Here is a 22,315-nt window from a genome sequence, read left to right as displayed (position 1 = left end):
GTTTCATGAGTGCCAGTAAGTTACTACTGAGCCACAACAAAACAACCCCAAATGGGAAAAGATAGTTTTCCAAAGAAGATATATAAATGACCAAAAGGCACATGAAAAGATGCTCAAGATGATTAATCATTAGGGAAATGCAAATCAAAACCACAGTGAGGGCTTCCCTGGTGGCGCAGTGGTTGGGAATCCGCCTGCCAATGCAGGGGACACGGGTTCGTAACCCGGTCCGGGAAGGTTCCCACATGCCGCGGAGCGGCTGAGCCCGTGAGCCATGGCCGCTGAGCCAGCAGGCCCAGAGCCTGTGCTCCGCAACGGGAGAGGCCACAACAGTGAGAGGCCCGTGTACCGCAAAAAAAAAAAAAAAAAAAAAACCACAGTGAGACACCATCTCACACCAACTAGTATGGCTACTATCCAAAAACAAGAACAAACAAAAAACCAGAAAATAACAAGTGTTGGTGAAGATGTGGAGAAAAGGGAACACTTGTGCACCAGTTGTGGGAATGTAAAATGGCCACCATAAAAAAAATAGTACGGCAGTTCCTCAAAGAATTAAAAATAGAATTATCATATGATCCAGCAATTCCACTGCTGGATATATAACCAAAAGAATTGAAAGAAGGGTCTCAAAAAGACATTTCTACACACATATTCATGTCAACATTATTCACAAAATCCAAAATGTGGATACAACCCAAGTGCCTGTCAACAGATATGAATGGATAAAAAAATATGGTATACACATACAATGGAATATTATTCAGCCTTAAAAAGGAAGGAAATTCTAACACATGCTACAATATGATGCAATGAACCTTGAAGACATTATGTTTAGTGTAATAAGCCAGTCACAAAAGGACAAATACCTTATGATTCCAGTTATACAGGGGACCGAGAGCAGTCAAACTCGTAAAGACAGAAAGTAGAATGGTAGTTGCCAGGGATGGAGGAAGGAAGGAATGCGGAGTTATTGTTTAGTGAATACAGCGTTGCCGTTCTGTAAGATGATAAGACTTCTGGAGATCGTTGCACAATAATGTGAATGTACTTAATGCCACTGAACTGTATACCCTTCAAAATGGTTAAGATGGGAAATTTCACGTTATGTGCAGTGTACCACAATTTTTCAAAAATAAATTCTAAAAAATGTTAAGTTACTCCTCTGAAAATCTTCATTTGTCAGTAAAGGATGAGAATGCATTTGCCACAGTAGGTTTCCTAAGATTCAAAATAGGAAAACATCAGTGGTTACTATGGTGTTCGTGAGGCCACCTCTTTCCCAGGGAACAGCCAGCTATTCATGTTCCTATTTCACAGGTAAGGAAGAAAGCCCAGAGAGGGTTGGGGATTGGCCTAAGTTGTTAAGTGGCCGCAGCGTCACGGTGGGACCCATCGTCCTGATTCTGAACCCAGGGACATCTTCGACTATAGCACGTCATTTCCTTGTGTCCTTATTGAAGACATTGTTTCAAACATGTTTTAAATGCTGACTCCTTTAAAAATATATATTTTATATATATATATATATATATATATATATATATATATATATATATATTTCATTTCCACTGCATAGCTTCCTTTCCAAATGTTCTTGAAACACGTTTTATGGGAAACCAAACACAGCAGCACAATGACAGACGAGTTTATCAGCTAGCTTGTCGGTAGAAGAAGCTGGGCCCTTGGTCCTTAAAAAGCTTGCTCCAGGAGGATGATAAATGTTCACATAATGATTTCTCAGGAAAATCCTCAAATCTAACCAAAAGTTCAGCTCATCCCATGGGGCACTTCTCATTCTATTGCTCCGGAAATGTGCACACAGCCCGTATCACTAAATCACGTAATCACCTAAACTCTTCCTCCAGGTTAGGAACTACTGTGCTGAAGAATCCCCCAGGGCCTCCTAGTTCACTGTCCTGTTTTATGGCTTAAAATCACCCTTGACACAGGGTCAGTAAGCATATTTTTAGAATCTCCAGCACACGATAGCCATTGTCACCAAGAAAACAAAACACAAAAACAAACAAACAAACATTTCTGGTGTCTGAAAATCCTTAGCATAATTCTTCTGCATACTAAAATCACAATATTATGTAAGCACATCTCATCTAAAGAATATATATAATTGTCTTTCTTTATATGATTTTATTTTATCACTTTAAGATGCATTTGATTTTCTCAAATAACACTCTGAATTACGTAGGGACAGCATTCTTGGTCAAAGTGTACTTGTAAGAAAACGGATGCATACAGAGTTACATCACTGACCTAGGATGACACAACTTAGTACGAAAGGGCAGGACTAGAGTCCTGGTGACGTTTGTCCTTCCTACCCATGCTGGCGAAACTCACCTTCCTGCCTGCTTGCTTAAAAGAATAACTGAGTTATACACACACACACCTATCAATATATTTATACACATATTAGTAATTATATAAACACATATATTAAACATACATAACTATAAATACATACTGCTTTATATTCAATTTAGCATATGTGTGCTTGTATATTCTATTTTCTGTTAGGTATTTTAAATGATTTTAAAATAACAGGATTTCCGATTTCAAATTCTATGGATTGATAAACTGTGGTATATCCATATGTAATACAGCCATTAGAAATGATGTTGTGGATATATATGCATATTGACATGAAAATATGTTTATAATATATTGCTTAGTGAGAAAATCAAGTTATAATTTTATTTTTGGAAAACACAGAAAAATGTTTGGAAACAGATACATTAAAATGTTTACAGTGATCGCACCAAGGTGGTGGGATCCTGATTCATTTAAATAAATAAATGATCTTAATTCATTTATTTCTTTCTGTCTGCCTCCATATCTGTCTGATATTTTAAAGCATTTTAATTATTTAAGGCATTTTAAAAATTATTTAAATTTTCAAGAAGGAAGAAGCTGGATCCTACCAAAAAAAAGATGAAGTAATTTAAGAGAGAAAGGTTGTGGAAACACCAGAAAAAGCACTATGCACTGCCTACCAGACGAGAGAAGATAATGCTGCATCCCCCTGACTGGGCATTTCAGTCACTGCTGTGAGCTAAGAAGACTATCCTCTGATACAGCCCAACCTATGTCATTAACCCTGGCGTCCTCTTCCAAATCAGCAGTGCCCAAGCATACCACAGCCTCATGAGAACAAGACAGCAAATGAAACATTTCACAGCCTTGGTGTTTCACAACTGCTTTTGCAAAGTTTGGGAAGAATTGAAAGGAAAATAATATTGGCAACATAAGCAATTGTTCCCACACTGTGTGAATTTAGCAACAAGAAGTTATTAATAAAAAAAAAAAAAAAAGCCTGCCTCAGCTATTGACTGCCCTGGTCATAAAGATATGGGTGGGGAACCATTATTTTAGAAATACATTCTGGAACCTACCAAGGAAAATAAATGTTAGGACATGGTGATAACATCATAAACAACAAATAAATTAAGCCAAAACCAAACATACTACAATGAGGTATCACCTCACACTGGTCAGAATGGCCATCATCAAAAAATCTACAAACGATAAATGCTGGAGAGGGTGTGGAGAAAAGAAAAGGGAACCCTCTTGCACTGTTGGTGAGAACGTAAATTGATACAGCCACTACGGAGAACAGTACGGAGGTTCCTTAAAAAACTAAAAATAGAACTACCATATGACCCAGCAATCCAACTCCAGGACATATACCCAGAGAAAACCATAATTCAAAAAGATACATGCACCTCAATGTTCATTGCAGCACTATTTACAATATCCAGGGCATGGAAGCAACCTAAATGTCCATCAACAGAGGAATGGATAAAGAAGACGGGATACATATATCCAATGGAATATTATTCAGCCCTAAAAAAGGAACGAAATTGTGTCATTTGCAGAGATGTGGATGGACCTAGAGACTGTCATACAGAGTGAAGTCACAAAGAGAAAAACAAATATCATATATTAAGGCATATATGTGGAATCTAGAAAAATGGTATAGATCATATTATTTGCAAAGCAGAAATAGAGACACAGATATAGAGAACAACATAAGGATACCAAGGGAGAAAACGGGAGTGGGGGGGGCAGGTGGGATGAATTGGAAGATCGGGATTGACATATATACACCCCTATGTATAAAATATATAACTAATGAAAACCTACTGTATAGCACAGGGAACTGTACTCGGTGCTCTGTGGTGACCTAAATGGGAAGGAAATCCAAAAAAGAGGGGATATGTATACATATGGATGGTTTTCTTCGCTGTAGAGCAGAAACTGACATGGCAGTGTAAAGCAACTATACTCCAATTTTAAAAACAAACATCCATTTTAAAGATCTTTTCACTCACCTGAAATTATGAGGGAAGTATCAGAATTCAAAAAGTCCTCAATAATTCCTATGTTCAGGTTTTCAAGTGGTACCTAAACCGTCCCATTTACCCCTTTCACCTTGTGGTCATCTTGAAGTAAACTGCTCACTTAACAGCTGCTGAACATCTTTTGCCCTGTGTGGATCTGTCATCATTTCACTTTCTCATATTCCTTTCCCATACAAACTCTAGAAACACAGGTTAGCAAAGAGTTTATCAGTTTTACTTAATTGGTTTGAATTGTCTTCACTGAAGAAACTTTTCTGAATATTGGAATTTTGTTCGGGATACACACAGAAGCTGGCTGTTAGCCGAAACAATGAATATGGATAGCAAACACATTAGAAGCCCATAATTCATAAAGCATCTCATTTTGTAGAACTCTCAGGATATATTAGGTGTTCGAAATGCTTTGATTCATTGACTTATATAATTAGTTGATAATTAAGTAATGTAATAAGCAATTTTCTCAAAAAGGACTGGTGCCTACCCTGTGCCTACTGGTTCCAGGCTCTAGGGACACAGTTTAAACCTGAGAGGTAAAGAATACGCCCTCAGGTGTTTCCATTATAATAGGAAAAGAAAACAAGAATATAATAAGCTCTGATTGCACTATAAATTCCTACAGATTCTTTTTATTTAATCTATTTTTTTTTAATCTACTTTTTTAATTATTAATTTTATTTAGTTTTTGGCTGCATTGGGTCTTAGTTGTTGTGCACCAGCTTTCTCTAGTTGTGGCGAGCGGGGGCCACTCTTCGTTGCGGTGCGCTGGTTTCTCATTGTGGTGGTTTCTCTTGTTGCAGGGCACGTGCTCTAGGCGCGTGGGCTTCAGTAGTTGTGGCTCAAGGGCTTAGTTGCTCCATGGCATGTGGGATCTTCCCGGAGCAGGGTTCAAACCTGTGTCCCCTGTGTTGGCAGGCGAATTCTTAATCACTGCACCACCAGGGAAGTCCCAGATTTTTTTTTCAACCTATGCTAAACTTGCTGAGACACTTTTTCCAAAATCTATGCTGATAGGTGATTAATAATGAAAATTAAGAAAACTTAAATGTCTCTTTCAAAGGGAGAATTAACCCATTTCTTATTTTTCTTATGCTGAAAAAAAAAAAGGTGCTCTATATTTACTGAAACTTTTAGAACAGTTCTCATGAAAAGAGAAATTCTGGCTTTCAAGTAACATTTTCTGCAGAGGTATATTCAGTTTAATCTAAAAACGGATTAGGTTTTCTCTATAGAGATTCTCATAAAACCGATTCCAAGAAAAATCCCTTCCAAATCTAAGATCCTCCAAAATTCGCATGACCTGCATATACAGCTAAATACTAAAAACATCTGATATAGTCCCGGTTACTTGAATCTGCAGACACGTGGAATAATTCAGATGGTGAGGAGGAAAGACAATCACATTAGGGTAGGCAGGTTGGATTCTCAAAGAACTGAAAAGTCTGCATAATATGTATTAAACTACATAGTAACCCACAAACCTCACCAGTTTACCAAAAGTTTTTTATGAAATAAGGAGTTGGTGATTCACCTTTTCTATAAGAGACCCAGGGTTCCCTTGAACCACTGGGCTCCCTTGAACCACTGATGCAATAGCACAAATGGCATCAATAAATGGTTACTTCACTACTAAAGAACATGGCTTTCTAGTAATTTTATCCAAAGAAAGAGTGTACAAAGCTAAAATAGACCAGAAAAGTCAATGACATTGAATCTAAATGGAACTCCACATTGTTAGCCACGAACTTGTCCTTCCTCGATTTTCATATTATTTTCCCAGTCTCCCCAGGCTCCAAAACTTGGAGTCATTCTTATTTTAGCTTCAAATGTTTTGTGTCCTATATCAAGTGCTCAACATACCTTGCCCTTTCATATTGCGTAGTGTGTCCCAAATTTTCAGTTTCCCCTCTACTCTAGGAGTTCATGTCTCAATACTTGCATTCTGTCACCGTCTCTTAACTGACCCTCTGAAAACTCCTTTATTCTCCAATACATCCCCTTTATTACTGCTTGGTTAGTATTTTCACATTCCAATTTCATGAGATCAACTTCAGACTCAAGAATCTGCAGTGGCTCCCTACTGCCTACTGGATCAAATCCACATTCCTGCCCTGTGCATTTGAGACCCCATTTACCAGCCCTGGCTCACCTCTAAATGGAGAAGCCGTGCAGCCCAGGAAATAGCCTGGCTTTGGTGTTGGTGGATCTTGTTTTTAATCCCAGCCCTGCCATATACTCTTTATGCAACTTTGAGCAAATTACTTAAATTCCCTGAGCTTCATTAAACTCCCTTGAAAAATGGGAATAATACAATCTATCTTGCCAGGTTATTATGAGAATTCAATATAATACCTAAAACAATGGGTTGGCACAGTTCATATATATTTTCATTCCTTTGTTCACATTAGTCCCCAGACAGGAATGCCCACACACTACCCTCTATCCTTAAAACAAACAAACAAACAAAAAAAACCTGCCTTCCAAGGCTGATCTTAAGAGAATCTTCTCCATGAAGACTTTCTACATCCACTGCAACCCACAGGAATCATGTTTTTTGATTGGTGAAAATTATGTTTATCTAGTAAAGAAGGCTGGCCTCTTTGACCAAGGAAATGATGCAGCTTTGGAAAATGATAAGAAAAGAAAAAACACACCTTCCTAGGTAGAAAGGAGAAAGAATCTTCCAGGAATAAAAGTTGCTTGGCAGAACTCTCTCACATTCGACCCAAAATATTTTCCTTACCCCTGGAATTTCCAGAATTCATCTGTATTGCTCAATCTCAGAGCCATATTTTTCACCAACTTTTCTTTGATCATGTCACTTACATAGGTCTTTTCCTCTCCACCAGTCTTATAAGTTCTTAAGAGAGAATTGTAGTCTCTCATTTATTTTTAATTCTACGTTTACAACAGTTAGCCCAAATTATTTTTAAGTCCTCGATAAATACTGGTGGAAGGATATGTAGGTGGGTGGGTAGGTGGATGAACGGATGGATGGATGATAAACTTTTCATGTTGGGCTCACTTAAGAAGAGACTTTTAATATCTGTTATCTGTAACTAATATTAAACTGTGCTTTGTAATTAAAGCCTAAATTGTTCAGGCAATGCCTCCAAGTTTATACCAGCATAATGCATTTGTTCCCTTGATGTATTCTGATCGCTCACATGTGCTCTTGGATAAAGTAAGAAAATACACCACTAAGATGAGTAAATGCTCCTTGAGTAGAAATATTTAAGAACCTCACTGATTTTAAGTGGGTTGTATAACATAATAATATATATAATATTTACTATATGATTGGTCTTGGGTATAAATAAAATCCACAATATATTTCCCAAGGAACTACGCTAAATTTTAATTAAGAATTCTTAGAAAAGAAAAATAAGAAGTTATAGCAAAAGAGGGAAATCTAAAAACTGAAAGATATAAGATAGTTTTAACAAATAAGTAATCACATCTTAAGGACCTATACTGTCACTATTTCGTAGCAACATGCCTGAAGGAAAACAATAATTCAGAACTTTGCTTCTCCTTCTCCAGAGAGAAGATATTGATCCCAAACATCAGTCTCCAGCTGTGCCTGAAATCCAGGCGAAATGCTAGAGTGGAGGGAATTCCCTGGGAAACCTTTTCTCTCTTTCAACGTTTCTGCCCCCAGCCTGGTGATCTGGATGAATGAACCCTTGTCTTCAGCCAGAGGCCATGGCTAGAAAGAATCTAATAAAATAAACTCTGATAAGATGTTAGCAAAATGGGAACTGCTGTGTGGGACCTATTTGGGACCGTGGAGCCCTTCTAGCAAATCTCAAATTGGACCTTTTCCTGTATTTTTAAGAATAGACGTGACTATACGTGACTATTTTTAAAAGAGACATAGTTTTGCTGGAAAATTATTTTCCAGCAAAAGCAGTCCTGGGGCATTCTCTGGCACTGAGACAAAGCGGCTGTCTGCAATCCAAGAAGAGAGCCCTCACTAGGAATCAACCATGCTGGCACCCTAACCTTGGGACTTCCAAGCCTTCAGAACTGTGAGGGGGGAAAAAAACTGTTATTTAATCCACCCAGGTTACGGTAGATTCTTCTGGCATTCAGATCTTAAAAGGGAGAAGGGGGCTTCCCTGTTGGCACAGTGGTTGGGAGTCCGCCTGCCGATGCAGGGGGCACGGGTTCGTGCCCCGGTCCGGGAGGATCCCACGTGCCGCGGAGCGGCTGGGCCCATGAGCCATGGCTGCTGGGCCTGCGCGTCTGGAGCCTGTGCTCTGCAACGGGAGAGGCCACAACAGTGAGAGGCCCGCGTACCGCAAAAAAAAAAAAAAAAAAAAGGGGGAGAAGGTCTTGAGCTTCTGTAAGACTCACTGGTTATAACTGTCTCTTGCTGGAAAAGATCTTTCACTAGAGAACTGGAAGTATCATCTTCACCTGCTTAATGGGAACAATCCCCAACCCATTTGTTGCCTGAATGTAAAAAACAACAACAAAATAAGATACGTTCACTCTAACAAGAATTTAGCAAATCATACCAAGGATTGTGCTGTGTGATACGAGGGATCGAAGAAGGAAGACAGTAAGTAGTCCACATAATTTCAAAACAGATTTTTTTTCCCCTCCATATAATTTGAAAGCTCCTTCATTCGACTCTGAGAAAGACAGGGGAGATTGGTTCAAGATGGTGGAGTAGAAGGACGTGCTCTCACTCCCTTTGCAGGAACACGAGAATCACAACTAACTGCTGAACAATCATCGACGGGAAGACACTGGAACTCACCAAAAAGATACTCACATCCAAAGACAAAGGAGAAGCCACAATGAGATGGTAGGAGGGGCACAATCACAATGAAGTCAAGTCCCATAACTGCTGGGGGGGTGACTCACAAACTGGAGAACACTTATACCACAGAGGTCCACCCACTGGGGTGAAGGTTCTGAGCCCCACGTCAGGCTTTCCAATCTGGGGGTCTGGGAACGGGAGGAGGAATTCCTAGAGAATCAGACTTTGAAGGCTAGTGGGATTTGATTGCAGGACTTCGACAGGACTGCGGGAAGCAGAGACTCCATTCTTGGAGGGCACACACAAAGTAGTGTGCTCATCAGGACCCAGGGGAAGGAGCAGTGACCCCAAGGGAGACTGAACCAGACCTGCCTGCTGGTGTTGGAGGGTCTCCTGCAGAGGCAGAGGGTGGATGTGTGTTACTGTGAGGACAAGGACACTGGCAGCAGAAGTTCCGGGAAGTACTCCATGGCATGACCCCTCCCAGACTCTGCCATTAGCCCCACCAAGGAGCCTGGGTAGGCTCCAGTGTTGCGTCGCCTCAGGCCAAACAACCAACAGGGAGGGAACCCAGCCCCACCCATCAGCAGACAAGTGGATTAAAGTTTTACTGAGCTCTGCCCACCAGAGCAATAGCCAGCTCTACCCACCACCAGTCCCTCCCATCAGGAAGCTTGCACAAGCCTCTTAGATAGCCTCATCCACCAGAGGGCAGACAGCAGAAGCAAGAACTACAATCCTGCAGCCTGTGGAACAAAAACCACAAGATGAAAAGGCAGAGGGCTATGTACCAGATGAAGGAATAAGATAAAACCACAGAAAAACAACTAAATGAAGTGGAGATAGGCAACCTTCCAGAAAAATAATTCAGAATAATGATAGTGAAGATGATCCAGGACCTCAGAAAAAAAATGGAGGCAAAGATTGAGAAGTTGCAAGAAATGTTTAACAAAGATCTAGAAGAATTAAAGAACAAACAAACAGAGATGAACAACACAATAACTGAAATGAAAAATACACTAGAAGGAATCAATAGCAGAATAACTGAGGGAGAAGAATGGATACGTGACCTGGAAGACACACTGGTGGAATTCACTGCTGCGGAACAGAATAAAGAAAAAAGAATGAAAGGAAATGAAGACAGCCTAAGAGACTTCTGGGAAAACATTAAACGCAACAACATTCACATTACAGGGGACCCAGAAGGAGAAGAGAAAAAGAAAGGGTCTGAGAAAAAATTTGAAGAGATTATAGTTGAAAACTTCTCTAACATTGGAAAGAAAACAGCCATCCAAGTCCAGGAAGCACAGCGAGTGCCATACAGGATAAACCCAAGGAGAAACATGCTGAGACACATAGTAATCAAATTAGCAAAAATTAAAGAAAAAGAAAAATTATTGAAAGCAGGAAGGGAAAAACGACAAAAAACATACAAGGGAACTCCCATAACAGCTGATTTCTCAGCAGAAACTCTACAAGCCAGAAGGGAGTGGCACGATATACTTAAAGTGATGAAAGGGAAGAACCTACAACCAAGATTACTCTACTTGCAAGGATCTCATTCAGATTCGATGGAGAAATCAAAAGCTTTACAGACAAGCGAAGCTAAGAGAATTCAGCAACACCAAACCAGCTCTACAACAAATGCTAAAGGAACTTCTCTAAGTGGGAAACACAAGAGGAGACAAGGACCTACGAAAACAAACCCAAAACAGTTAAGAAAATGGTCATAGGAACATACGTATCGATAATTACCTTAAATGTGAATGCATTAAATGCTCCAACCAAAAGACACAGGCTTGTTGAATGGATACAAAAACAAGATCTATATATACGCTATCTAAAAGACACCCACTTCAGACCTAGGGACACATTCAGACTGAAAGTGAGTGGATGGAAAAAGATATTCCATGCAAATGGAAATCAAAAGTAAGCTGCAGTAGCAATACTCATATCAGATAAAATAGATTTTAAAATAAAGAATGTTACAGTAGATAAGGAAGGACACTACATAATGATCAAGGGATCAACTGAAGAAGAAGATATCACAATTATAAATATATATGCACCCAACATAGGAGCACTTCAATACATAAGGCAAGTGCTAACAGCTATAAAAGAGGAAATGGACAGTAACACAATAATAGTGGGGGACCTTAACACCTCACTTACACCAATGGACAGATCATCCAAACAGAAAATTAACGAGGAAAACCAAGCTTTAAATGACACAATAGACCAGATACATTTAATTGATACTTAAAGGACATTCCATCCAAACAGAAAATTAACGAGGAAAACCAAGCTTTAAATGACACAATAGACCAGATACATTTAATTGATACTTACAGGACATTCCATCCAAAAACACCAGATTACACTTTTTTTCTCAAATGCACACAGAACATTCTCCAGGATAGATCACAAATCTTGATCACAACATTGTGATCTATCTTGGGTCACAAATCAAGCCTCAGTAATTTAAGAAAATAGAAATCATATCAAGCATCTTTTCTGACCACAATGCTGTGAGATCAGAAATCAATTACAGGGAAAAAAAAGTACAAAACACATGGAGGCTAAACAATACGTTACTAAATAACCAAGAGATCACTGAAGAAATCAAAGAGGAAATAAAAAAATACCTGGAGACAAATGACAATGAAAACATGACAATCCAAAACCTATGGGATGCAGCGAAAGCAGTTCTAAGAGGGAAGTTTATAGCTATACAAGCCTACCTCAAGAAACAAGAAAAATCTCAAATAAACAATCTAACCTTACACCAGAAGGAGCTAGAGAAAGAAGAACAAACAAAACCCAAAGTTAGCAGAAGGAAAGAAATCATAAAGATCACAGCAGAAATAAATGAAACAGAAACAAAGAAAACAATAGCAAAGATAAAAGTAAAAGCTGGTTCTTTGAGAAGATAAACAAAACTGATAAACCATTAGTCAGACTCATCAAGAAAAAGAGGGAGAGGACTCAAATCAATAAAATTAGAAACGAAAAAGGAGACATTACAACGGACACCACAGAAATTCAAAGCATCCTAAGAGACTACTACAAGCAACTCTATGCCAATAAAATGGACAACCTGAAAGAAATGGACAAATTCTTTTTTTTTTTTTTTTGGGGGGGTGGGTGGGGTATGTGGGCCTCTCGCTGTTGTGGCATCTCCCATTGCAGAGCACAGGCTCTGGATGCGCAGGTTCAGCAGCCATGGCTCACGGGCCCAGCAGCTCCACGGCGTGTGGGATCTTCCCACACCGGGGCACGAACCCGTGTCCCCTGCATCGGCAGGCAGACTCTCAACCACTGCGCCACCAGGGAAGTCCAGAAATGGACAAATTCTTAGAAAGGTATAACCTTCCAAGACTGAACCAGAAGAAATAGAAAATACGAACAGACCAATCACAAGTAATGAAATTGAAACTGTGATTAAAAATCTTCCAACAAACAGAAGTCCAGGACCAGACGGCTTCACAGGTGAATTCAATCAAACATTTAGAGAAGAGCTAACACCCATCCTTCTCAAACTCTTCCAAAAACTTGCAGAGGAAGGAATACTCCCAAACTCATTCTATGAGGCCACCATCACCCTGACACCAAGACCAGACAAAGATACTACAAAAAAAGACCCAATATCACTGATGAATATAGATGCAAAAATCCTCAACAAAACGTTAGCAAACAGAATCCAACAACACATTAAAAGGATCATACACCATGATCAAGTGGGATTTATCCCAGGAATGCAAGGATTCTTCAATATATGTAAATCAATCAATGTGATACACCATATTAACAAACTGAAGGAGAAAAACCATATGATCATCTCAATAGATGCAGAAAAAGCTTTTGACAAAATTCAACACCCATTTATGATCAAACTCTCCAGAAAGTGGGCATAGAGGGAACCTACCTCAACATAATAAAGGCCATATACAACAAACCCACAGCAAACATCGTTCTCAATGGTGAAAAACTGAAAGCATTTCCACTAAGATCAGTAACAAGGCAAGGATGTCCACTCTCACCACTCTTATTCAACATAGTTTGGGAAGTCCTAGCCACAGCAATCAGAGAAGAAAAAGAAATAAAAGGAATACAAATTGGAAAAGAAGTAAAACTGTCACTGTTTGCAGATGACATGATACTATACATACAGAATCCTAAAGATGCCACCAGAAAACTACTAGAGCTAATCAATGAATTTGGTAAAGTAGCAGGATACAAAATTCATGCACAGAAATCTCTTGCATTCCTATACACTAATGATGAAAAATCTGAAAGAGAAATTAAGGAAACACTCCCATTTACCATTGCAACAAAAAGAATAAAATACCTAGGAATAAACCTACTTAGGGAGCCATAGACCTGTATGCAGAAAACTATAAGATACTGTTGAAAGAAGTTAAAAATGATACCAACAGATGGAGAGATATACCATGTTCTTGGATTGGAAGAATCAATATTGTGAAAATGACTATACTGCCCAAAGCAATTTACAGATTCAATGTAATCTCTATCAAATTACCAATGGAATTTTTTACAGAACTAGAACAAAAAAATCTTAAAATTTGTATGGAGACACAAAAGACCCTGAATAGCCAAAGCAGTCTTGAGGGAAAGAAACAGAGCCGGAGGAATCAGACTCCCTGACTTCAGACTATACTACAAAGCTACAGTAATCAAGACAGTATCGTACTGGCACAAAAACAGAAATGTAGATCAATGGAACAGGATAGAAAGCCCAGAGATAAACCCATGCACCTATGGTCAACTAATCTATGACAAAGTAGGCAATGATATGCAACGGAGAAAAGACAGTCTCTTCAATAAGTGGTGCTGGGGAAACTGGACAGCTACATGTAAAAGAATGAAATTAGAACACTCCTTAACACCATATATAAAAATAAACTCAAAATGGATTAGAGGGGCTTCCCTGGTGGCGCAGTGGTTGGGAGTCCGCCTGTCAATGCAGGGGACGCGGGTTCGTGCCCCGGTCCTGGAGGATCCCACATGCGGCGGAGCGGCTGGGCCCGTGAGTCATGGCCGCTGAGCCTGCGCGTCCAGAGCCTGTGCTCCGCAAAGGGAGAGGCCACAACAGTGAGAGGCCCGCGTACCGCAAAGAAAAGAAAATGGATTAGAGAACTAAATGTAAGACTGGACACTATAAAACTCTTAGAGGAAAACATAGGAAGAACACTCTGACATAAATCACAGCAAGATCTTTTTTGATCCACCTCCTAGAGTAATGGAAATAGAAACAAAAATAAACAAATGGGACCTAATGAAACTTAAAAGCTTTTGCAAAGCAAAGGAAACTACAAACAAGACGAAAAGACAAACTCAGAATGGGAAAAAATATTTGCAAATGAATCAATGGATAAAGGATTAATCTCCAAAATATATAAACAGCTCATGCAGCTCAATATTAAAAAAACAAACAATCCAGTCCAAAAATGGGCAGAAGACCTAAATAGACATTTCTCCAAAGAAGACATACAGATGGCCAAGAAGCACATGAAAATCTGCTCAACATCACTAATTATCAGAGAAGTGCAAATCAAAACTACAGTGAGGTATCACCTCACACCAGTTAGAATGGGCATCATCAGAAAATCTACAAACAACAAATGCTGGAGAAGGTGTGGAGAAAAGGGAACCCTCTTGCACTGTTTTTGGGAATGTAAATTGATACAGCCACTATCAACAGTAGGGAGGTTCCTAAAAAAACTAAAAATAGAACTACCATATGACCCAGCAATCCCACTACTGGGCACATACCCTGAGAAAACCATCATTCAAAAAGACACATGCACCCCAATGTTCACTGCTGCGCTATTTACAATAGCCAGGTCATGGAAGCAACCTAAATGCCCATCGACAGACGAATGGGTAAAGAAGATGTGGTATATATATACAATGGAATATTACTCAGCCAAAAAAAGGAACGAAATTGGGTCATTAGTAGAGACGTGGATGAATCTAGAGACTGTCATACAGAGTGAAATAAGTCAGAAAGAGAAAAACAAATATCGTATATTAACACGTATATGTGGAACCTAGAAAAATGGTACAGATGAACCGGTTTGCAGGGCAGAAATAGAGACACAGATGGGGAGAACAAACGTATGGACACCAAGGGGGGAAAGTGGAGGGGTGGGGGTGGTAGTGTGATGAACTGGGAGATTGGGATTGACATGTATACACTGATGTGTATAAAATGGATGACTAATAAGAACCTGCTGTATAAAAATAAAGAAAATAAAATTTTTTTAAAAAAGCAGTCCTTATTCACCATCCCATTTCTCAAAATTCCCATGGGTAAGGTAAATGCTGATGATTCCTAAATCTGATTTATTTATGAAATCAACAAATATTACTTGAGTACCTAGGAAGTATCAGACACTACCTAAGGCACTAAAGATATACTACGGTCTTTCTCTACAGAGATTATTATCAATTATGGAAAACAGCAAGTCTAACAACATGTACGAAAGAGGAAGGTAAGTGTAATAAGTATAGGTTGCTACGGGAGAAGAAGAGGCAGCCTAATTTGGGTCAGAGGAAAGGTAAGAACACCTCGAGGATGCGCTATTTAAACTAAAATTTGACTTATGAGGAGGAATAAGCTTGATGGAATTGGGTTGGGAGAAAGACTGTACAGCATGAAGGCAAAGAGTTTGCTGAGCTGAAAAACAGCATATGCAAAGGCTTAAAGAGACAGCCGGCATATAGGACATTAATAAGGAATTAAAAGCAGTTGTGTAGTTGAAGCTTGGGTGGAGGTGGGGAAGCTGGGGAAGTAAGATAGGTACAGGTCAGAAGACGCCCAGGAGCCAGGAAATGAATTGGTACTTTATCTAGAGGCAAAGGAAAACAATTGTGTGGATTTCAATCCAGGATTTTAAACAGCCTGGATTTTTAAGGCTGTTCAACTTGAATACGGTTTTGTAAGGCATGGCATAAATTCTTGTGTGCTGCATCACATTCTATGCACATAATATGGGGTGTGAAAAATGGTAGATGAGTGTCTGGACTTGACCTTTCTCAAGGAAATCTGCGTAGTACTTTTTAAAGCAGCAAAGAGTGACGGAAGAAGGCAGTACACCATGCGTCAGTTACTAGGTAACAACAATGACAAAACGCTGAGAGAGGTGAGGGTGATGTCTCCTGGGGTTGTGTCAGGGAACAAGAGAGACAAGCAAAGGGATCCCATGAGCTCACTTGTACTTGCACATAAGAACGGCCCCACGTTTCACTTCTAGAGTTGTTCTCTCCAAACCCCATTGAACGCAGACAATAGGGGAGTTGAACCACATCATTTATCCTGGTCCCCGCATGGGGTCAGGTTGGCATATGACAACAACCGGGGGCTGAAGAGTCAAAGGGGCTAAAGAGGAGCTATTGTAGCCCCTCCCCTTAGGACTTGGGTCACTTGAAGAATGTACACAAGTTCTGTGAGCCTCAGCCTTCCCAACTTTCTAAACGTGGTGACAATTGCTACCTTGGAGGGTATTTTGGAGAAGTTAAAAAGAGTGTGTATGAAAGGTACCTCGACTCTCCCTTGACATATGGTAGGCATTCGATAAGAGGTGGCTCTGGCTGTGATGCTATCAGCTCCATTACCATATGAGAAAGCACAGGGAACAGGGAAGGTAGAAGAAACAGAAGTTTGTTCATAAGACGTTGGTGCCTTGGGAGCTACTCCGTTGAATCTGAATTCCTTGAGTGGCAGAAAGTAAATAAATATTCTCAGCCTGAGGGTATGTGTTCGGCAATTATTTCACAATTGATATTCACACAGATAGCAGGACTATGACCGTTAATTAAGTATTCACTGAGTAGCCTTTTTTCCCCCAAACAAACATATAATTAAGATGTCAGGGTGTGTGCGCGCACGTGTGTGTGTGTGTGTGTGTGTGTGTGTGTGTGTGTGTGTGTGTAGAGATTATTCCTCTGTAACACAGAGTCATAGAATTAGGAAGTTGAAAGGGTCCTTCTGTTATATACCACAAGTTTAATAGAGTAATTCTGTGGCCAAATAACAGTCAATTTATTCTCCATTCAATGTTGCTAATCTAATTCTATTCGAGTACGTGAGATTCCTAATGCCTAAAATAGGTAATTCATTGCTCTTCTAAGAGAAACTTAAGCCAAATGAACTTATGAAGCCAAATAAGCCAAATCTGTAAGTGTGTGTGGTTCCGAGGGGGCTCGATCCTATGAAGACAGGAGCAGTACCAGAACATACGTGCAGAATAATGTGACTGAATGAGAAAATTGATGCCATGCTTATATCTGAGTTTTGTTACTTCCCACAGATGTGTCATGCTCCATCAGCACCCAATCCTTCCAGCAGCCTCGGAAAATTCCTAGAGAGCTATTAAAAGGTAAATCGGTAAGCCCTCTCATTTCATAGAAGATGCAAACTATCACTTGCACAACTAACCAAAAGCAAGAGCCTAAAATATTATAAACGAGAGGGAGAAAGTTGTATTAACCATAATTCATTAACCTTCGTTAAGAAGGAAGCTGTATTTGTTCAGGAAAAATCCCTTAGGATAGAAGGTGAGACCCCAGCTCCAGTTTGCCTTAATTTGGGTAAAATTATCCCATGCTAGACAAGATGGTAAACGTATCCAGGAGGGGAGAAGAAAAGAGAGAAAAAGAAGATAGTGGAAGACTGCATACTCTGCAAGGTGCTTCTTCCTTGTGAAGCTCCCAAATATTTGATAAAATTGTTAAAACTCGCCAAAAGCTCAAAAATATATATTTTTATAAAACTCAGTGAAGAATTTTGTACCATGTTTTGGGTGAAACCAAATCTGTAAGCTTGGGAACAGGGGACAGGGGAGGGGGAGTACAGAGAAAAGCACAGGGGAGGATGCTTATTCCAGGGCACTGGAATTGGATTTGGGTCCAGTTTAATCAAATCCTTACAGGACAGGTGCCTTGGGTTATGTGGGTACACAACTTTTTGATTAGTGGCCAGTGAATGTAAATTTATCGACTAAAAATTTCACCCACAAACTACACGGGGCACTTATTTTACATTTATAAAGTTATTTGCCCTAAAGCTCTGTTGCTTGAGAGATGGGCATACACAAGTCATTTTAAAATAATGGTATCACGTAAAAAGAATTTTTCTGGCTTGTGGTCAATTTTTAAATGATTTTCCCTTAATGGATTAAAGGACATCCATTGCTGACCTTCACTCTACCACAAAGGGAAACTCAGGCTCTCCTGAGATCAGCAAATGGCTACTCGGCGTTCATGGAGAGAGTTCCTTTGTGAAAGGTCTCTACTCAGTATTCGACAAATATCGTTGTTTTCAGAATGTTTCAAGCCAGAAAAGATCAGTACACATTTTAACAGTAACTTTATTTGCAGCCCTTTCCAACAGAAAACTCGCCTGCAAAGCAGACCACAAAAGTGAAGTGCCTATTACAGGATAAATGAGGCAGGTTTCTTATCAAGTGCTGTCCAAGCATCATTAGTTTAATGCCTTCACTGTACATGCCAAAGAACGAGAGATGACAGTCACCAACACAATGCCGGCACACAGGTTAGCGATTCCAAAACCAACCCACCTAATAGAGAAGGTCAGAGGAGAAAAGAAAATAGCTTCCTGTGGACTGAATCAATTTACACCCCAATAGGTCTTAAAGTTGAGTCCCTTTTTTTTTAGTAGAGATCTTAACAATGTCACGTTCCCATATCAAGTGCTGTCCAAGGAAATCCTGAAATGATTAGCATCGACCATGGAAGAGTAACATTAATAGGCCCTGAAATCCTCCTTCAATAAGGATATATATTTGGATGCCCCTCTTCAACCAAAGATTAGTCAAGCAGGATGGTTTTCTCCTCCATCAAGTATAATAGAATAACCTACATACCTACAGAAACAGTTTCTAGAACTTATTTGTTTCTTTGCCCTGTTCCAAGTCCCAGAAATAAAAATGATATTTCCCATGGGGTTCACCTGCTCCACAATGATCTTTGACCCACCCTTTGTTAAAGGGTCCTGGGACAGGAGGAAGACAGTGGACTCACCATTTGATTGCTGTACCAGTACAGTGATGATCCCTTCAGGACCACCCAGAACTTTTTCCATTTGTTGCCTAGGAAAGTTCCTTTTTCCTTTTTCTTACATAGCCACCCTTGGCAGTCAGCGTGCCCCAGGTCTTTACATGATATCCTCCTCCGACTCATGGTGAAAAAACCTGCAACAATTATGTGAAAAGGTAGGTAACATCGTACCCTGATGTATGTGTTCGCTGTTTACCTCCAGGAAGTTGGATTTTTGTACCAAGATTTATGCAAAGCAAATGCAAAAAGAAAGTAATTTATCGATTTTCTTTTTAACCATTCATTTGGTGCTTAGAAGGTACAAGATATGATCAAGGAAACAGTGAGACTCACATGCAAGTGTTAGTCTAAGAATATTCTTCAATGGAATAAGCTGAAAACATGAAAATCATGAGTCTGGCAGGCACATCACTGCACTAACACAGCTCGTTTCAACAATAATAGCAGTAGTTATGCAAGAGATGCTAAAGGGTTAATGCCCACCTAGAAACACGGCCACTTCCCCGACTCAGTGCCAGTCTTTCTAAGCTCTATCGACATACCACGGGGGATTAACCCAAACGAACAGCATGCCGTCATTTCTTAAAATCGATCCAAAAGAACCCCAAATTAATCTGCCATCCACCTTCTGATACTAGCATTAAGACGGACAAAAATCAGATCCTAAAGAAGGCATCCAGGAGAAAAGGACTCTCACACACACACAAACGGGATAAAGAAACAAAAGATCTAATTACCTTTAGTTTTCTTTCTCTGCTTCTGACGCAAGGGAACCTGCTGGAAATGCAGCAAGGAAAGAAAAGAGGAAATTTCTGATTGTGTTGTAACATTTGTAACGAGAGAAAGAGGGAGGAGGTGGCAGTATGTACGAGCAGGATGGAAGCTAAAAAAAAAAAACTCTCCAAGCAGAGCTAAAGGGGAGCTACTAGCTGAGGCACAAAATGTGCTAATTAGAATCAATAGACATGGAGCTGCACCTGAAAAAAATACCTAACAGCATTTATCACTAATGTTTCCTGTTTGCACCCACAGGCATCTTTCCCACTACCGCTTTAGTTATGACAGGACACCGTTCACTCAATTTCTTAAAAATAATAAAAATATTTCCCTTTTTATTTTTTGTGAGAGAAGACAAAATTACGTTGTGCTTCTTTTTGTGCCATTTCTAAATAACAGCAATTATTTAAATAAACCTGCAAGATAACCATTGCAATGTCACAATACTACAGGTTCACATCAGATTGTTAAATTCATGGTCCTGCTAATACCATGGGGTTGCATCTAAGCCACATGAAGTAAACATCCCAGAAAAAAGAAGTTCCACAACCTCTTTTGGTGAGATCTAAGTACCTATCAACCCTCCTTATCAGGAAATTCTTATTTACATCTAGATTTAAATTGCATATTGCCTTAAGTATCTCTGAATGTTTCTCGTATGTTTTATGGAAGATAAATTAATTGCCAATTTCTACTTGATATTAGCTCTTCAAATATTCAAATCAGACAAAAGACAATCTGAAATACATGTTTCTCACAATACATTTTAAACAATTCATGTAAAATCATCAGACTATCAGCAAAAATAGAAAACAAAAAAAAAATGCTTTCAACGGCTGTGTGTGTGTCTGCAGAGAGAGCAACATTTTAGATTAAAGAAGTTTCATTTTTCCTCCACAATATCTAAACCGAATTTAGTCAAGTTTAATTGACTTAATCTTTTCTGGTAACAAGTGGAGAATTTGAAAAACATTCTACGTAATTGAAAAGCAGTTCTAAAAATTGGTATGCAATCTTATTACAAGATTTTATAATGTTATTTTCGATGTACCTGGCTAGTATTCTCCATATCTAACTATTGATCTAATAGCTACAATGGTTCTACGATATGTTTGAAGAGGGAATATGACAGAGCGGAAATAAAATGGGATTTTAAAATCCAGAGGCCTGAAATCAACTCATGGTCGTCATACGTAGTAGCTGTGTTACTCGGGGAAAAATCCGTTTATCACTCGAAACCAACTTCCTCATTCGTAAAATCAAGATATTTATAATAATTCCAATCCTGTAGGCCTCAAAAATATTTAACAAGATTGTACCTGAAAATGCACTAAAAACTAAAAATACTTTATGTGACCATGTACTACAATACATGATTATAGATATAAACAAGTACTTCATATCTAATAAACAAAAATTTCCTAGTTTTCAAGATAGGTAGGATTTGTATTTCCTTCAGCAACAATGATGAAGTTAAAGTGCTTAAATTGTATTTCCTGGGAAATCCCATACCGACTTTTTATTTTACAAATGTTAGAAGAAAATTTTATTCCTGAAGAAATTAATCATCCTTGTGAAAAAAGGACATGACAAAGGCAATAATTGCTCTAAATTTTAGTCAAGAGTAGACATGCTAGAGTCATGACACACAACTAAAATTTAGGCATTTTTGACCAAGTTCTAGTCTCAGCTTCATAAGATATCTCCCACACTGACCTGCATCTTGGTCTAAAATTCCCACCATGCCCTCAAATGGTCTCCTGAAGTCTTTTCTATAGGCAATGATCTGAGGTCAGCAAAACCTATTAACAAAATATATTAGCCCAAATATCTTATTTGCATAATGTATACCACTTGGATAGCTAGAACTTAGTTGAGAGCCAGGACGAAAGGTGAAGAAGAGAGTAAGTCAATTTAGATAGTGGGAACACTTTAGAAAATCTGGGCTCCAGGAGACCCCAGGAAGCACTCAAGACAAACTAAGAACCAGGGGAATAGGGAGAAAAGGGAGTTGTAGACAGAGGCATTCCTAGAACGTTCTGGCCCCATGCGAACAAGGTAAATCACATTAGCTCATACAAAAAAAGCAGCTCTGATAAGAAGAGAGAGAGGAAGTAGGAGAGGACAGCTGTAGGATCTGTAAAGGGAAGCATCACCCACTCCAAGCCTCCTGACTGGGAGCCAGTGAATCTCCTCCATCCATCGCTTATGGGCTCCCAGTGCAGCAAGGGCTCTCCAGCTCTACCACCCAACCTTACGGCTGGTTCTGGAGAAAGCCCCCTATCAAACTGTA

At 39.4% G+C, this 22,315-nt stretch overlaps 1 protein-coding gene across 1 annotated transcript in view; it reads right to left on the bottom strand.

Annotated features, from left to right (window-relative positions):
• Positions 1-22,315, bottom strand: part of IPCEF1 (interaction protein for cytohesin exchange factors 1) — a gene marked incomplete at its 3' end in the record, with an annotated part of 89,738 nt that overhangs the window by 56,901 nt on the left and 10,522 nt on the right. Inside the window, exons 2-3 of the mRNA XM_082855417.1 lie at positions 19,983-20,022; positions 19,210-19,379 (exon numbers count right to left, since the gene is read on the bottom strand). Coding sequence (XP_082711543.1) covers positions 19,210-19,379; positions 19,983-20,022 — 210 coding nt within the window. The remainder of the gene's footprint in view (positions 1-19,209; positions 19,380-19,982; positions 20,023-22,315) is intronic.

Source organism: Leucopleurus acutus, assembly GCF_964270905.1.
Source record: "Leucopleurus acutus genome assembly, chromosome: 15".
NCBI classification, from domain to species: domain Eukaryota; kingdom Metazoa; phylum Chordata; class Mammalia; order Artiodactyla; family Delphinidae; genus Leucopleurus; species Leucopleurus acutus.
This window is presented reverse-complemented; position numbering and strand designations above follow the sequence as displayed.